The following is a 17,508-nucleotide window of genomic DNA, read 5'->3' on the forward strand; positions in this document are numbered from 1 at the left end:
ACCCTACCCTTTCCGCAGCCTAGACACAGCCTCTAGTCCCATGGTCTTTTCGACACAAGTTGCTGATAAATCTACAAGTATAATGGGGGTTACATTACAGGAGTTGCTTTATAAAACCCTCTGGGCGTGCAGCCCATGCTTTTTGTTTTTAGTAGCAAGTCGCACCTGGCCCCCTCTCCCTTTTCCCTGGTGAATATATCCTCGAAGACATAAATAATCACTCTTTGTTACCTATATTTCTAGGCTAATGGCAACTCAATTATCATTTGCCAAGAGACCACGGCCTTTTCTTCTTCTTCTCTCTCTCCCTTGGCGGCAATGCACTAAGGCCCAAAGTCGTCTTTGAAAAGTGAGGCTATTCATTATGGTAATGTAGGAATAATTCCTGGGTTGAGGCTGAAAATCCAAGGTGGAACTTTTTTTGGTGACACATGAGACTTGAGACGGACGACTTGTAGCATCGGTGTGTTGAGGTAATATAGCATAGGCTCACGGCTTTGATAAAATCGACAACGAATAACTGAATCTGGTACATTTAAATTGTTCAAGTTGTAAGTCACGTACTGATATCATTGTGTTTAAGACCATTCATAACTTCCGAATAACCCTTATCTCGGTATAATACAATATTTCCAGTTGATATATTTGTCATGAACATGGACATATGTCAGTAAGAACCCGTGGCATTACTGAGAAAATAAAGTCAATATCCGATATTAGGTCGAGGAATAGAACCTTAAATAAAGAGCCCTTTGGAAACAGGTGCCGGTCTCATCTGGTCCTCTTGCATCTCTTGGATGAGTGCATTGCCGGAAAAGTCTTCCAGATCCAAATCCATATATCCCCGTGAAGCCCATTTCCTTCCAGACACAAAGATTGAATGCCCGTTGATGTTTTTATCGCTGAGGATCCGCAGCAGACACTGGCCTGCATCTTCTGCTTCGGCGAATTGTACTCCAGCATTTGAGACATGCGCAAAGGCCTCCTCGGACAGAATTTTGGTTTTTACGTACCTGATTAGGGTATATCTCAATCAGCATGTCAGGAATCAGAGTCTATGGCCGACTTGGGTTGCACTTGCCATGGAGAAATCACATTCACCCGACTGCCGTAGTAAAAAGCCGTCCTCCTTAATGAATGCATGACACCTCGCATAGCCCATTTGCTGGCACAGTACTGCGGAGCCCGAGGAACGTCCAGAAATGCTGCACCGGAACCAATCAAGATTAGACATGTATCCTCCTGGACGGATGACGGGTTCTGTCCGTTTTGCTTCATGAAGTAGTGTAAGGCCAGCTTGGTCGTATACAAGCTTCCACAAATATTGACGTCGATGACGCTCAATTCGGGCTTTTGTGGCTCCTGGTCGTTGCTAGAATACAAGTAGACTTCATCGGGACGGTGGATGCCAGCATTTGCGATGACATAGGCAATCTTTCCTGTCTGAGAAAAGGATGCCGCTTCTTTGAAGAGCTGGACCTGATCATCCCAATTGGATGTATCGCATCGGATGAATTTTGTGCTTTGCGACGTTAAAAATTACGACCGCCAAATGGTGTAGTAGGGCTTTGTCTTAACTAAGACCTACCCTTGAAGTTCTTCTTCTAATTTCATCCCACCCTCAATATCAAGGTCGCCGAAGCAAACCTTTACTCTGATCGTGATTTAGCCGCTTCATGTATCAAAAAAGCGCCACGGAAAAAAGAATGTCTTTTACCCAATCGCCACGAGGGAACGAACATAAGCTTCGCCTAGACCATTGGCACCTACATAGAAGGTCATTAGCTGTTTTTTATACCAGAGCCGAGTGGAAGGGCATTCAAGAGTCTTCTTACCTCCGGTTACGATCGCAGTCTTCCCTTTTAAGTGGCTGGGATCAAAGTCCACAGTGCAGTCAACAGGACCGGCATGCTTGTAGCTTTGCATTGTCAAGAAATTATTCGCACGTGTTATTCGATGCTCGAGCTGCTATGATTACTTTTTTCTTGGAGGACGATGTAGAGATTATGGTACGACCGAAACTATTGATGTTGGCATTAATCGGTCGAAAACAATGATATATTATAAATATCAGGGACTCCCATTGTTGGGGGAATTTATTTGATATAAGTTCCTTTTCATTGCTTGAGGTGAGATGCGACTGGAATAAAGTACACGGGATTAAGTCATCCCATTCACCTGATTTTCATTCTGATACCAGGCTCTTAGTCTCTAAAATGCCACTAATGCAAGATGCTTATGTTGAACCAAGGGTCTACTGCTCGACGGAGCCAAACCGACAACCGCCGGTCCGAACTACGTACTGTGTACACTCTTGGATTTATAATTTCCCAACGCAACGATTAGTGGAGATTGGACATCCAAGCAGGCATTGAAAGATATCCTTTCTTGCTGGGACCCACGCCTTTGTAGAGTAAAACTAAGCATGCCAGGTGATAGTGAATGCTTTTCTTGCATGAACTTTCCACGAGTACGCGTAAACCGTGGAAAGGGAATTATTGCATTCTACTGCTAGTATTACGGAGCAAATAAAGTACGTCACATACTATAATAATATATAAGGACCGAGAGAGATCTCCTGTGCATGCCAATAAGAGCTCTGTGCTATCATCATGTCCTTGATTCGTGTCGGCCTGATTGGCCTGTCCAGCAGTGGTGCTGAAAACCCAGAGGAGGGTGCGTCCTGGGCTGCTAATGCTCATCTTCCATTCCTCAAAGCGTCCCCGCACTTCGAGATTGTTGCCTTGTTGAATAGCTCTCTTGATCGTGCGAAGAAGGCCATTACACATTACGGTCTGTCACCGGAGACGCGAGCATATGGTGACCCCCAAGGTTCGTGAGACCCTGCAGAGACCGTGTCTACAGTTTCATCCATAATTCGGATTGTTGAGTACGAAAATAATCGGCGGTTTTTAGAATTTGCCAATGACCCCGCAGTGGATCTGGTCGTGTGCTGCGTCAGAGTCGACCGTCATCTTTCCACTCTTCGGCCCAGCATTGAAGCTGGGAAAACACTCTATGTGGAATGGCCCCTGGATCGCAATTTCGCCGTTGCACAAGAGATGGCCTGGCTGGCGAGAAAACATAACGCGAAGACAATTGTGGGCCTGCAGGGCTCATATGCACCCGTTATTCGAAAGATGAGAGAAGTTATTGGCAGTGGTTCGATAGGACGAGTCCTGTCAAGTACCCTCGTCGGTGCAGCTGGTTATGGTGGCGCAACCCAAAGCAAACGTATCCGGTATTTTCTTGATCACCAAATTGGAGGAAATATGCTTAGTATCCTGGGTGGGCACTTGTTGGAATATATGAGTTCCGGTCTGTCCGTTTCTGCTCATGAACACGAAGGAGAACCGTACACTGATTCTTGTCTCATTAGTCCTTGGAGAGTGGAAATCTGTGTCCAGTACTTGCGCCATAAGCTGGCCTGTCAAAGATATCACTGACCCGGATGACGACAACAAAATAATCGAACAAGCAGTGCCAAATACGGTCCCGGACCAAATCCTCTTGCATGGATTTACAGACTCGAACGCATTCGTGACAGTTAGGCTCCACGGATGTCTTGGACCACCAAACACACCTCAAGTAGACTGGAGAATCCAGGGAGAAAACGCCTGGTTGAGGGTCACTTCTAGCGGTCCCTATATCAATGTGGGATATCCTGAAACAAAATTGGAGCTTTACGATATGGAATCTGGAGAAGTGAAAGAACTAGTGCCCGAGATAAATGACTGGAATTCTCTGCCACTGCCGGCTCAAAATATCGCTGATCTATACGACGCTTGTCGTAAAAATCATTGGTATCCTGATTTTGATTGGGCACTCAAAAGACATGAGCAAATTGATCAAATCTGGAATCAATACAAAAGTTCTGCTAGAGATATTTAACGCTCAACACCTACATGACTAGGGTTTCCCAGTCTCGATCAATCAAGTCTCTTGAGTTTTTTTTTTTTTTTTTCCCCAAGAATCAGTCAATCAAGAGGTCTTTGTACAAGATATATTATGATAGCAAACCATCAAACGCTTTAGTAATGCTCAACACCTGATTTCCCGTAGTCGCTTTCTTCTAAGTATACCGGATGATAATGTTCAAGATCAGGCCGTAATGCCCTCTACTGAGGTGGAGCAGGCTTGTCGCCTAACTTGGAGGACTTGGCAGTGCGCTTAAGGACCTCGCCGTTCTCCATGCCAAAGTAAGCAGCAACGGGTTTCTGGCCGCCAGCATGTTCGCCGCGAGCGGCAACTTCAAAGCCGTTGGCTCCTTCAAAAAGTCCAACATCCAAAACACCCTGGATGAGCTTGATTCTGTGGGCAAGAGCGCTCACTTCCCAGATGCCGTCTTTGCCGTTGCCTTGCTTGCCAGCGGCAACATCGGCTTCAGTAAGAAGCGGCTTGAACGGGGCATCGATGATGAAGAAGTCCTGGTCCGTCTTGAGCGGGCCAGCCTTGGCGATATGGCCCTCACGCACAATGGGGTCGATTGAGCCCAAACGCTTGAGCGCGTGCAGCACAGAGGTCATCGCAATAGGGGCAATCTCGACGGGGATTGAAGGCCAGTTGGTTAAAAGGCGGGGCTGAAGCTTGCGGTAGTCTAAAGGATTATGGTCAAATTTCTTTTTTTTTTTTTTTTTGGGTGTGACGAGAGACAGGTAGAGATTGAAATCACTCACCTGCAACGCAAACGAATTTTTTGGACTTTGTTGCGACGAGCTTCTCTTGAAAGAGGCATGCGCCGCCACCCTTGATACAGTTGAGCTCGTCGTCGACCTCGTCTGCGCCATCAAAGCACACATCTAGCAGCTGGCCCTCAGCGAGCGAGTCAAAAGGCATGGGAGTCAGGCCAGCTTTGACGATGGCCTGCCGTGACTGGAAACCAGTGGGCACAAAGCGGATGTGTTCACTCCCGCCGCGCTCCTTAATTGCCTCGACGACATAGATGATTGTGGTGCCGGAGCCTATACCAACGATCTTGTGGGAAGCGGGGTCAAAATGCTCCTCGACGGCGCGGATAGCCGCTTGCTTCTTGGCACCTTCAATGGTCGAAAGAGCTTCAGCGGCCTGCTTTTGCTTTCCTGCCATTGCGTCGGCCATGAAGACTGTGGTTGTGTGGTATGCGCGAGGTTTGAGCGTGCGAATTGCGTGAGAGTTTCGGGTCTGCTACGGTGGAGGCGGTCGCGGCCTCGTTGATTAGTGGTTGATTTGGCAAAGCTGCTAGGGAGTTGTAGTGTGGGAGGAATTGGTAGATTAAATTGCTATATATCAAAGGTTGATTGGAGATTGGGTTCGATAACGTACATTCAGAGGATCAATGGTTCGGCGGTGGATCGTCAAGGCGGTTGCCGCACACTCGGGTCCAACGTGATTCAGAGTGTGAAGGCGGAGCGGAGGTGTTAGACGGTACACGGAGCGAAGCATATACTCGCTCAAGCGGATGGGCGAATACGAATACAAATGGTTGAAAGGTTGTAAGTAAAAAGCCGGGTTTCAAATAGAGTAAAGCTCCAATGAGTGCGACGAGAATATGTAGATTGATGCGCCAAAAGGGTCGAGAAGCGACGATAAATTCTGGCGGCGTATTGGATTCAACGTCATGGTGGGGGTTTTTGGAGGGGCTTCCCCTTTCAACTAACATTTTAGACTCCCCCGTCCTAGATCGGTCAGCCAATTCCGCCTAATGCCGTGTCTGCCGGCGTTCACCATACACTTGTAAATATTTGCAAAAGCGAGTAGAATGTTGAGATGCCTCAGCATCATCATGCAGGCATTGGTTGCCTTGACGTCTGAGGAAATGCCGTTGAAATCAGAGCAGACTGGGACCCGCGAACCCAAAGGTACATGATCGGTCTCGATATCTGTGTGCTTGACCAAGTATTTATGAATGGTGCTGTAGGATCATCACATAAACAGTCTGACTGCTCTGAACCCAGATTGTAACAATTCAGTAAACCAACCGCAAAAACTATGAGGAAAATGGTCAACTATTCTATTCGCAAACTTTGTTGTTCGCTGATGTTGCTGCATTTGCTGTTTCGATCAACTCTCATCTTATCGTCCGAATATTTGCTCCATTGAGAAATAAGTTACTGAATTAGTTGCAAATTAGTTGCAGAGATTAAGCTCATAATTGCCTATTTTGGGCTCGCTTCAGGTACGATTCGATAAGATCATGTGACCGTCTCTTCCTGATATCTGAGTGACGACAATAATAATGATGATGATCATGATGACCGTCAGCTATGAAGTGTAAATGTTGAGAATTGAAATCATAGGAAATATCATATGTATTATGAGGGCCCTTTTGGTTCGTTGAACTGCCTTTTTGGGCTGGGAATTTTGCTATTGATTCAGTTGAGGACGTTTTGTCAGCAGCACTATCTTACTCTCTAGGATCGGGGAAGCTCAGAGCTTCGAGCCAGGAGATGTTAGAGCTTTCATTAAAATGCTGCAGGCATTTTAATAGCGAGCTTGTTTGATCTCAGTGGACGTTCTAAAAAGGCTTTCTATTGAATATTCTCCAGATAAAGCTAAGAGCACATACCCCCAAACCATTATATGACCAGTGTTTTGATCATACATTTGAGAGGAAGTCACCTCGCTCTGTAATGTATAAAGTTTATAATTACTGCATATGATAATAGCCAATTTTGATGGAGTGATGAATCAGTAATTGGTTTTTGGAGAAAATAACTATGACCAACTGCGTTGTTTACTCGCCCATGCTGAATCACGGCTCTCCTTGACGTCAATGCCCGAAGCTCCTACCTCACCCACTCTACGACCCCAAAGACCTTGCACAGAAAAATGGCCGACTCAACGCCACCTCCTCTGCACGGACCTTCGTCCAAGGAAAAGAAGTATGATCGTCAGCTTCGTCTTTGGGCGGCAAGTGGACAGCAGGCTCTCGAAGATTCCCATGTCTTACTTGTTAATTCCGCCGGCCCCGGTGTCGTCGGTGTCGAGACGTTAAAGAACCTTGTCCTCCCGGGCATCGGCCACTTTACGATTGTTGATCCAGCGACTGTCAGTGAGGACGATCTCGGAGTGAACTTTTTCCTTGATGAGGAGAGCTTGGGCCAGTCAAGAGCAAAGCGTTGCTACGAACTTTTGGAGGAGCTTAATCCTGATGTAGAAGGGCACTATATCGCAGAGGTCGGTGGTATTCAAGCGCATATGGATTTCATATCGAGCTGACACCTAAGTGTTTAGTCTATCGAAAACCTTCTCGAAAAGCCGGACTTTCTCTCGCCCTACACCCTCATCCTCTTGGTTGCCCCCATCCCCGCACGGCTTATTGACATCATATGTCGGACCGCCCATCAGACTGGCACTCCCGTATTTTACATTCACTCGGTCGGATTCTATGCTCATTTCTCGCTCTTACTTCCCTCAGCATTTCCAATAGTCGATACACATCCGGACCCGGCGTCCACGACGGATCTCAGATTACTGGAACCTTGGCCGGAGCTAAGCGCGCTGGTGGAGGAAAAGGCACGCAACTTGGACAACTTGAGCGACTACGAACATGGACATGTACCATATGTCCTACTGCTACTGTACTACCTGGAGCGATGGAAAAAAGAGCACAACGGCCAAGTGCCCCAAAACTACAAGCAAAAGAGCGAGTTTCGGGAACTAGTCCGCAAAGGAGCCCGTACAAACAACCCCGAGGGCGGCGAGGAGAATTTTGATGAAGCAATCGGCGCAGTGCTGAAGAGCTTACATCCCTCCAAGCTCAGTAGTGCAGCTATGGAAGTGTTTGAAGCGGAAGAGTGTCAAAACATTACCAAAGACGTACGTTGCCCCACAGCCTCCCCAATTCACACTGTAAACTTTTCTATTAACGTAAGGCCGATATACTCCTCAGTCCCAAACTTTTTGGGTCATAGCTGCTGCGATTCGCAAATTCTACCTTGACCACAAAGCCACCCCGCTCCCGGGAGCAGTTCCCGACATGAAAGCGCAATCGGCAGATTACATCAAGTTACAAAACGTATACAAGACACGAGCACGTGCCGACTTTCATGAAGTACTTCAGACAGTACGGACGATTGAGAAGAACCTGGGACGGACTACATCCGTCGACGAGAAGGAAGTCGAAGCCTTTTGCAAGGGCGCGGCATTTGTGAAATTAATCCGTGGTCGACCATTTCACATTGCTGGCAGTAAAGCCGGTATCAACTGGGGGCACCGCGCAAAGTTTGCCTGTACGTTACACTTCCTTAAATCATTTATCTCTCTTCCTTCTTGGTTTCATTTTATATTTCCGTTCCAATGGAGCTGATTTAATTCTAATGGTTCCCAATAGACCAAGCTCTACAGGACCCTTCATCCCTCCTACCAATGTACCTGGGTCTCCTGGCTGTAGACACATATCACGCCGAATCAGTTGATAAACCACTTGACGAATCGAGTTTACTCTCATATACCTCATCTTTGGTGGACAACCTCGAACGCGAAGCCGCAGCCGCAGGTTCTTCGACTCAGGATGTCGACCTTACCGAAGCAAAGACTCAAGTGTCGCAAGTCGTGCAAGAACTGTAAGTTTTCTTTTACAAATTGCATCTTCTCTGTTTTATGTTTCCATCTTCTTTTTCCCCTTCCCCTATCTTTCTGTCATTTCCCTCTTCCTCGTCCCTGTTTTTCGCCTCTCAGGCATTACCATCTTACCCACACACTTGCCCCTTTCACAGAAAAGCACCTTAGCCCGACTTTAAGACAGGACCGACTGCATCTTCATCTGTCTCTGTAATAACAGCCAGCTAATCCACTTACCCTCAATCCACCAGGATCCGCCACGACGGCGCCGAGCTCCACAACATTTCCGCGCTCGCAGGCGGCATGATCGCACAAGAAGTCATCAAGGTGATTACACGACAGTACATTCCTATCGACAACACATGCTTGTTCGACGGCATCGGCAGTCGCAGCTCAGTCCTGCGACTGTAATTTTTTTTAATTCGCTATTTTTTTCATTCATGGCTTTTCTCCTATTTTTCATTCGACTTTCCACCTTCGTCCCGACCAGGACTACATCAATATCAAGATTTGTTGCTCTCAGACCTATTACTCCAGTCGGCTTTAGAATCTCCTCATGCGTTGACTTCGAATGAAAAGTAGGGGAGTATGCTGGCGGTCGGCGGATGTAGTTTCTGCTAGAATGGAAGAATGGGCTCAAAAATACTTAGTATATACATACTTCTTTTCGTAACTCTGATCAATTAAAGCCCTATGAATCTATGATGAATGAATCAAAGTGTTGCACCGACCAATTGAGCAAGTTATCTAACATTTTCATTCCCAGTATCTGCCATATAAAATCTTTCGTTCCTTGTGGCTGCATTCCACGGCTTGATTAGACTTGAAAGGAAAAGAATAATAAAGGGAAAAGTGAGGGCAAAGATTAAATTACAGGCCCCGCAAGAAAATCAACGACGGAGAAATATTGGAGAATGAAAGACCGAAAAAACTCATCATTGAAAATTGGAGGACAATAGGGTCAACGTCTGTGTTATAAAAAAATAAAAATAAAATAAAATAAAATAAAACAAGTTGAACGGGCGATTCCTGGGCGCTGGCCGCTGGCCGCAGGGAGCTTCTAGTCCGGCGATCGGATGGTCCCTATTGAGAGGTTAGTCTGAAGGGTTAGTCTGGACTCTTAGCATTCTCCACGGCCTCGCCGGGGAAGCTTGTTTTCATAACATAGTAGTCATAGCATAGTAGTCATAGCATAGTAGTCATAGCATAGTAGTCATAGCATAGTAGTCATAGCATAGTAGTCATAGCACGGTGATGTTGAAAGAATTGAGATTCCGGGGCCATCTTGACTCCTTATATAATTGAGCTGCATGCAAGGGCTTCATTACCTATGCAAGGGTCAATTAATTGATGCAAGGCCCTCTCTTTGTTTCACGCTATGTTTCACTCGGAGGTGGACTTTGAACTATTTTGTATATTAAGGGTATAGGGTATAGGGTTACTGGTATGGTATGGTACGTATGGTATGGTATGGTATGGTACGTATGGTATGGTATGTATAGTATAGATAGTATAAGAATTAAAATTCAGTCCGTTGAAGCTTTGCTTCTCCCTCCTTCCCTCCCTAAATTTGACTAACATAAAGATGATTTTTACAATAAACCTATGTATTCTATGTTGGAAATGTATCAACCCCGAAGCATATAGCATGAAAATTGAGCTAGATAGGTTAAAATATAGATTCTTAACCACAATTCTTAACTACAATACTAAAAGCTTTAACTGTAATTTAGTGAGTTTCATTCTTCAGCTCTGGAGGAATGGCAGACTACCACCTGTATCAAACCTCAGGGGTTTTGGATTTTGGGTCCCCGCACCCAAAGGGGGGGGGGGAAGGAGGGTAGCCACAGGGGACTGTTTCATGACATGATGCATGCATCCAGGCCTACTTTCATAATTTACACCTTGCAGCAGGCTACAGAACCCTCGCATAGAAGTGGCGATGCCTTGCAGAGAGGCATATATCATCGACCGATCAGGCAATGTCCACCTCTAGCACGGTTCAAAGTATTTTTTATTATTGTTAATAAAAAAATTAATTGAAAAGGCGGGGGAAAATAACTTCACCATTGCTCACGAAAATTGGCACAGCAGCATACGGAGCACGAGTCACTCAACGTTTTTAATTCGGAATATCTGATTCACATACTGCTATTTGAGATGAATACTGTTAAATGAACAAAGGGCCTCCCTGTTTCCTATTCTGATTCCGCTTCCGATATATGACAGGAGATGAATAAAGGGAGTGACCCGAAGAAAGTACATAAAAAAGAAAAAAAGATGAAAAAGAAAAGGCCTGCTCGGAGGCGTTAGAATAATTGATTTAAAAAAAAGAAAGAATGAATGAAAAGAATGAAAAGAATTACTTAGTAAATATCAATGTGGAGAAGATAATAGTAAAAATTTCAAAGAAAAAAATGGAAGGGAACATAAGTAACGGGGAATATGGACCATCGAGTGCAGGAGTGGAAAACTACGGAACATAAATTCTTGAAAAGCCCACAACTTCCCGACGACAACAGACGCAGGTTGCGAAATTGTTCATGGCGAGACTGATTCGACAGTCCTCGCAGAGGCTGAGACAGCGACAGGGCCAGATGAGAATAGTACGGGGACTGCACTGGCAGACGACGCATTGGGGACCGCCAGATCCGAGTCCTTCGCCGCCTTGTTTCCAGGTCAGGGGGTCCTGGGCAGATGCATCATTACCACTGTCGGTGTTTTGCCATGCCTGTTCCCATTCTTGCGCAGTATTTCGACTCCGGAGGTGCGACCGACGCGCGAGGATGATTTGTTCGAGCAATTCGGCTTCTTCTTCGGGAGTCAGCGTCCTGTTGACGGGCACTGTGGAGCCAACAGGCCGATAGCGCGTGGATGTGAGGATCTGTGTCCTTTGGGCTTCCTGTGCACGGCGGTACTGCGAACGTGTGAGTATGCCGGGGCTGGCGAGATGGTGGGATAAGAGACGGGCTTCTTGGCGCTGTTCGGGGTTGCTGGGGTCAAGGAGCCGTGCAAGGTAGGCTGGGTCAAGAGTGGTGTCGACCATGGGAGAAGATTCGCGAGTATGTGTGAGTGAGCGGGAATGGGTGTATTCATCAGCGTCAGGAAAAGGGTCGGACTGAGTCGGGGTGCGACGGCCAGAGTCCGAGCCATCGTCAGTTTCCCACGCGTGTTCGTCTCGGTCATGATGATCATCGTGAGTTGTGGCCATGGAAATGACACTGGTAGTGTCGTCCTCATCGTCGTCGGCTTGATACTCACCGCTTTCGTCGCGGTCTCCCCACCAGCCTCCGTGCGCCCACCACCCGTAGAGGCTCGAGTCGAGCCGCTCCTCATCGGCATCTGTCCAATACTCTGAGCCAAACTGGCGCATTCGTCGCATCTCAGTCTCAACATCCACGTCGCGGTTGGTGGGTAGAGAGAGTTCGCCGTTAGCGGAGAGGATCCAAAACTCGAGAGATTGAGGCGAGTTCCGTCCACTTCTCCTGCGACGGTCTTTACCGGATCCATGCCGACGCACTGCAAGAATCTGAAGCCAACGAGGGCGGCGTGTAACTCCGAGCTTGGCAAGCATAGTGAGGAGGAAAACAGCACTCCAGCTACTCAGTAGTTGAAATATACCCCGTAGATACTCCCAGGCCATAATCCACCGAGCACCTCTTTGTAGAGCCCCTACGCCATCATTCCTCAAAGCTGCTCTACCAGTCTTGGACTTGTCCTTTTGGCCTTTGGCACTCCGCTCTCGGGCATAGCCGCTGGTTGAATGCACGAGACGGGAATCTTGTGAGATGGCAGAATTATCCGTCATCCCGACGCCGTCGAGGACCGAGTAATTCCCCAAGGTTTCTGCCAGCTCGCTGGGGACGTTGAGACCTATGAATCGTGCACGGTCAAGTTCCTTCATTCTCTCTTCTTCTAACCATGTCCACCTGCGCACCGCGACTCGTCTTCCTTCATTCAAGAAGACCGCCTCGCTGGCTGCTGTCAGAGCAGCAAAGCCAATTTTGAGGAGAGTTGTATAGAAATCTTCCGACATGCTGATACGAATGGAAGAGAGTTGATGATTTGCGAGCAGGGTCTCGTGTGCAATTATAAACCTCTCTTTCCATGAACGCGTGGGAACATGGCCAGGAGGCAGTGCAAGAGTAGTGAGAATGAGGGCTAACATATAGATAGCGCCGCAGATAAGGATACCAGCGAGGATAAGGATATGTGGGATAAACCCAATAACACAAACACTCGGAAATCTGAGAATGCCAAGGTCGCCTCCAGGCCGCGGAGAGAAGGTGAAAAAGCTCCAGAGAAATGAGGCCATGAAACAGAATCCCCATGTGGCAGTATTGATAAGTCGAAATCGACTTTGTAGGCCAAATACCGCAAGAATATGGCTGGTCAAATGGTTCATGCTCGACACAATAGCGATAAATAACATTTCAGGCGGAGCGTTCAATGCATCAATGATTATTGAGCGGGGGACTGTAATTGTGCCCTCGTCGTCTGCGGCTGCGGCGGCAGCCGCCGCCGAGGCAGCAGCAGAGAGTGTTGTTGTCATATTCGACGCTATCTCGCCACCGGCCTTGCTCAGACCCCAGTCCAACTGCGAATGTACCATCGTCTCTGCCTCAGAAAACGCAAGGGAATGCTCGAATAGAGTCATTCCGGTCTCAGCCATAGGCTGTCGACCTTGAAGCGCGCAGGACAGTGTCTCGATAAACTGGCTTAGAAATAGTGTTTGAAAGAGAGGCCATAATCGTGAAAGCGAGCCATGTAGAAGCGGAAAGAGGCGCCTTGGCTGTATCATGTCTGCGGCAACGCAGCTCTCGGTATCATCTTGCCAAAATAGTATGCTAGAACTGAGCCGATAGAACAGACCTCCTGGGGGCCCGAAGTCTAGCAGTGGCTTCTTAATACCAGTGGCAAATCGCAGCGATGGGAATTCGGGCGAAGTCTGACAGCGCAGGGCTTGGAGCATCCTCAGGGTTTGCAATGCAAACAGGGTTATAGGTATGATTCGGAGCGCCAGACGGAGATGCCAATGTAATCTGATACGTCGCCGAGCTGCTGCATATATTTGGGTACGGTTGAGAATGATTGCCTGCAAACTCTGTCAGTGTGCCACATTCGCCAAAAAAAACAAGAAGCCTGATTAGACACATACCATGGTAATACACGCAAGTGCCCATTTACTCGTCATGTAGGCAACAAGACCTCCAATATTGCGGACATTCTGGAATCCGAACAAATGGGAAGCGTTGACGGAAGCCGCACCTTCAGCAGCAGCAGCATTCATTCCGACTGTAGCTGAGCCTTGAGCAAAAGCAGCCGCTGGTTCAGCAGCTGCAGCGCCAGCAAGGGCCCCACCTTGAGCGGTGGCCTCCGCAATGACGCTTCCTCCATAACCCCCTCCAATAACGTTATCTATCTGATCGACAGTGTTGGCAAAGGCCAAAGATCCCACACGGCGGATAATCCGGGGAACGACCATCAACAGGTCCTTGGGCGATGGCGTAAGATTATATGTTGCATTCGCGGCGGAGGCCGTTAGTTGCTGAAATGTAGAGGTTAAACCGGGCACGGCAGTCTGCTCGACTGGAAGGCCAGCTGAGAATACGGCCCCTGAACCCGCGCTCTCGGTGAGGGACATTATGAATTTCGCTCCCGGCGTGAAGCCGTCCTCTGCGTGATCTCTTGACAATCAGACGGAGCAACAGTAGTGGCCGCCTATTGAGACGCTCTCAGCGACTGTGGAACGGCATATCACGGAAGTGCTGAAACGCGAACGCCAGAAATATATTTTCTTATCACGATCAAAACATAAAGAGCAGGGTCGTCCAAATCGATGTATTCACTAACCGGAAAGTGCCATTTCGTTGTTCTTGTCTCCAGCAGACTTTCCCATTCACTCATTCATCCATTTCATGGTCATAGCATTAGTGGCTGTACTAGCCTACCGTAGTAATCTCCGTTGCCGATGACGCTTCTCCACACAACAGACCGCAGGGGTCAAGGGGTAGGCGAGTTTATTAAGGCTGTCGACATCGACTGTTCCATGGCGAGCATTGTCACAGTGGAATTTGATAATGACAAACCAATCCTACAGGACAAAATGGAATCACCTTTATTTGAATTGAACCATTTATTATTTGTGATACTGATTCAAAGTGCACTGGATAACCGTAACCTCCATCAATCAAGCACTTTCAAATAGAATAATGCAAGTTGACGTCACTTATGTCGACGCGAAAACAGCAGAATTTATGTTCAATATCAGATTGAATCCCTGAAGAATGATCGGCCCCAGAGCCGCTCACTTCATGAAAGCCACCAATGCACCTCAATGTGTGGTCAATGCAAAATTGTCGATCGACAAGATTTTTTTTCTGAGAAAGAATCAAGAAGAATGGCCGTTTTGAGGAGAGCTGCCCAGTCGATTCTGCTCGCTGGATTGACCATTTTGTGAGCTAGATCGACCATTCTGCGGGTTTGACTGGCTACTTTGCAAGTTAGATTGACCGTTACGGTTATACGGACTAGAGTAGCTTGAGCTTGATCGGATATTCTGGGGGAAAGGGAGGCGGTTTCGAGGAGAAGCCCCGTTCCCATTCCCGGGGTTGCTCGATGGATTGCCAGTTGATGGGATCAAGGTAGCAAAGCGAGATCCGGAATGGCCGTTAGAAGCAGATGAACGCCCATTTGTCAAGCCAAAAGCTGCCGTTGTAAATCTATTCGACCAGCGATTTCCATTTCTGGCAACGCTTTCTGAAGGACTCTCTGCGAGATCACTCCGAAGTCTTTCAATATGCGCATCGAGATGAGCCATGTGCCGGTCGTACTTCTCATCAAGTTGTCTGCCTCGATGCATAATATCCCTGGTTCTGCGGTCGAGCAATTCGGATTCCTCATGCATTTGCGAAACCTCAGCCGTCTTCGGAAGGCTGTGTTCACTAAGCCAATCATTGACGTTTTGCGGAAAAGGTTTCAGATTTCTCTCAGTATCCACGCGATCAAATTCGTCATCCCACTTGTCGATGTGTCCCCACAGCAGCCTTTCCCTTTCTTGGTGAATCTGGATATTCCTGTTCGCTGTCCCAAGGGCATTTTCCACCGCTCTAAGCCTCTGCATTGCCTGATGGTTCGATTCACGAAGGCGTTGTTCAGTTTGTGCTCGATGTGCTTCTTTTCTCTGCAAGCCAATGACAGTTATCCGGTTGGCCATTAACATCCAGTACAATTTCTGGAAAGTCCCGAGCAATCGAGTTTGTTCCAACCAGCGCCCCCAATTTCTGTTTTCAACACCATTTGTCTCGCCATTCGTGAGCGGAGGAGCAATCAATGTACTGTTGCCAAATACTCTGATCCGAATCCTAGTCACTCCCAGAATAAAGGACTCGAAAACCTCAAGGAGTGGGAGCCGATGGCTCTCCTCAAACTGCGCGAGGAAATAACGAAGCTTCTCCAAGTTCTGATCGCCTTTGCTCTCGCCGCCATAAATACGCACAATGTCACTTCGGAGCTTGTCTATCTGACAAACTATTGCGCTGGAGAGCTCGATTTTGCCAGCAGATGATGATACGTCTGGGCCGGGAATCTCTGTAGACAGCGAAAGTCCCTGAACGTCGTCTTCCACATCCTCTCTGCCTAGTCTGAATGCACCATCGGCAGCAGAGATGAAGAGATTTGAGACAAGGTGGATTCGTCGACGGTCACACTTTCCATAAATTGCGCCGAGTATATCAAGAAAGTTCCTATTGTCTGTCTCTCCAGTCAAGAGGTATAAGTCCTTGCGAAGTTCCTCGATCTCATTAGCCAGCTGCATTGCAGAAGGCGGCGGCAATTGTCCCGGAGAGGAATCGAAAACTGATGGAGCCCTCTGATCGGTAGCCATGATGTTCATTCACAATGACTGAAGTGGAAAAATGTGAAGCAAGCAAAGCTATTTGAACTGTCGAAGGGTACAAACTTTCAAACTGGTTTGATGGAATGCTGTTGGGAAAGAAGAACGGTTTTATATGCTGGTTAACATTAAGGACGGCATCGTTCTGGCTGAAAGGAAAAAAGTATCCCACCGATGGGGCCCCTAAAGCAATATTTTCCCTCCGTTGGTCTAAATCGTGAAGTCCCGTGTCGCATTCGGATGGATTTGAAAGCAGTAGCGCAATTTGGTGCTTCATGACAGGTATGCTCTTTCCCAAATGGTCCAACGATGTTAGAAATTCCACGTGAAGATGATTTGGCGAAAGTGCGATTTTGGAAGACATGCTAATGATGAACCAGTCTCGATGCTCCTGAGTACCTGATTTACGAACTCAGAGTATTGGGAGAAATCGAGTGTTGTTCATTCTACATGAGCCGCATGCACAAGGGACTGGACAGAATGATGGAGACACCCTGCGCCATCGGGCACGCTTCAAGCGCCCTATACCTTGAGCGCGCTTTGCTCTTTCTGGGTAACCAAGGAGCTTATAAAAAGCCAATTTTTATAGAAAGATGGCTTGACTTTTTGTTATTTTATGGGACTTATTTTCATGTTAGGCATTCGTAACGTCCAAGAATGTTTTAATTTTATGAAACGACCACCTTGATCACTGACAACTGGCGCGACGAGAGATGAAAACGAGGTTGTCGCTCTTGGATCGGAAGGAACGATCTTAGGCTCGTGACAGAATCTTTTGGTGGCCCCAATTCGTCGACAGAGGGCCTAAGTAACCATACTATCAGATTCTGCCAACGTCCGTTTTCGGATTTGGGAGATTTCGCTCAGAATCATGCTGAAGGTCCCTTCTTACACAAACAATTATAGTGGGAGGCTTTGGGCAACCGAAAGGCCACCTGTACTTCGCTGATTCAGATACTGAGCGGCGATAAGTCTCTGAACCCTTTCTCGTGCAAATCAAAGTCCGTGGATTCGTTGACTTACCCTGGGATCATCTCACCAAACTTCCGTTGCTTCCCAAAGCGGGAGTTGTC

General features: G+C 47.4%; 6 protein-coding genes across 6 annotated transcripts; 2 read left to right on the forward strand and 4 right to left on the reverse strand.

Annotated features, from left to right (window-relative positions):
• Positions 1–555: 555 nt before the first annotated feature.
• On the reverse strand, positions 556–2,134 carry L228DRAFT_250894 (short chain dehydrogenase/ reductase). Its single transcript, XM_018333428.1, has 5 exons — positions 1,836–2,134; positions 1,718–1,766; positions 1,589–1,654; positions 1,082–1,522; positions 556–1,013 (listed from the first exon to the last, which is right to left on the reverse strand). Exons 1-5 carry the CDS (start codon positions 1,924–1,926, stop codon positions 737–739), a joined length of 924 nt encoding a protein of 307 aa, XP_018184863.1. The 5' UTR covers positions 1,927–2,134; the 3' UTR covers positions 556–736.
• Positions 2,135–2,519: 385 nt separating this feature from the next.
• On the forward strand, positions 2,520–3,891 carry L228DRAFT_263654 (putative oxidoreductase; the record flags this gene model as incomplete). Its single annotated transcript, XM_018334509.1, has 3 exons — positions 2,520–2,832; positions 2,917–3,318; positions 3,380–3,891. Exons 1-3 carry the CDS (start codon positions 2,613–2,615, stop codon positions 3,889–3,891), a joined length of 1,134 nt encoding a protein of 377 aa, XP_018184864.1. The 5' UTR covers positions 2,520–2,612.
• Positions 3,892–4,118: 227 nt separating this feature from the next.
• Positions 4,119–5,085, reverse strand: L228DRAFT_271126 (ribose 5-phosphate isomerase A; the record flags this gene model as incomplete). The annotated part of the gene is made up of 2 exons (XM_018335490.1): positions 4,119–4,597; positions 4,677–5,085. 2 exons carry the CDS (start codon positions 5,083–5,085, stop codon positions 4,119–4,121), a joined length of 888 nt encoding a protein of 295 aa, XP_018184865.1.
• Positions 5,086–6,773: 1,688 nt separating this feature from the next.
• Positions 6,774–9,233, forward strand: L228DRAFT_233976 (ubiquitin-like activating enzyme). Its single transcript, XM_018330653.1, has 5 exons — positions 6,774–7,155; positions 7,213–7,797; positions 7,871–8,210; positions 8,312–8,543; positions 8,793–9,233. Exons 1-5 carry the CDS (start codon positions 6,808–6,810, stop codon positions 8,950–8,952), a joined length of 1,665 nt encoding a protein of 554 aa, XP_018184866.1. The 5' UTR covers positions 6,774–6,807; the 3' UTR covers positions 8,953–9,233.
• A 1,683-nt stretch (positions 9,234–10,916) lies between these two features.
• On the reverse strand, positions 10,917–14,254 carry L228DRAFT_285742 (hypothetical protein). Its single transcript, XM_018336372.1, has 2 exons — positions 13,700–14,254; positions 10,917–13,636 (listed from the first exon to the last, which is right to left on the reverse strand). The coding sequence occupies exons 1-2, from the start codon at positions 14,183–14,185 to the stop codon at positions 11,015–11,017; spliced, it is 3,108 nt and encodes a 1,035-aa protein (XP_018184867.1). The 5' UTR covers positions 14,186–14,254; the 3' UTR covers positions 10,917–11,014.
• A 450-nt stretch (positions 14,255–14,704) lies between these two features.
• L228DRAFT_250899 (hypothetical protein) lies at positions 14,705–16,420 on the reverse strand. The gene has a single exon (XM_018333429.1). The coding sequence runs from the start codon at positions 16,355–16,357 to the stop codon at positions 14,933–14,935; it is 1,425 nt and encodes a 474-aa protein (XP_018184868.1). The 5' UTR covers positions 16,358–16,420; the 3' UTR covers positions 14,705–14,932.
• Positions 16,421–17,508: the final 1,088 nt, after the last annotated feature.

Source organism: Xylona heveae (assembly GCF_001619985.1).
Source record: "Xylona heveae TC161 unplaced genomic scaffold L228scaffold_13, whole genome shotgun sequence".
Lineage (NCBI taxonomy): Eukaryota > Fungi > Ascomycota > Xylonomycetes > Xylonales > Xylonaceae > Xylona > Xylona heveae.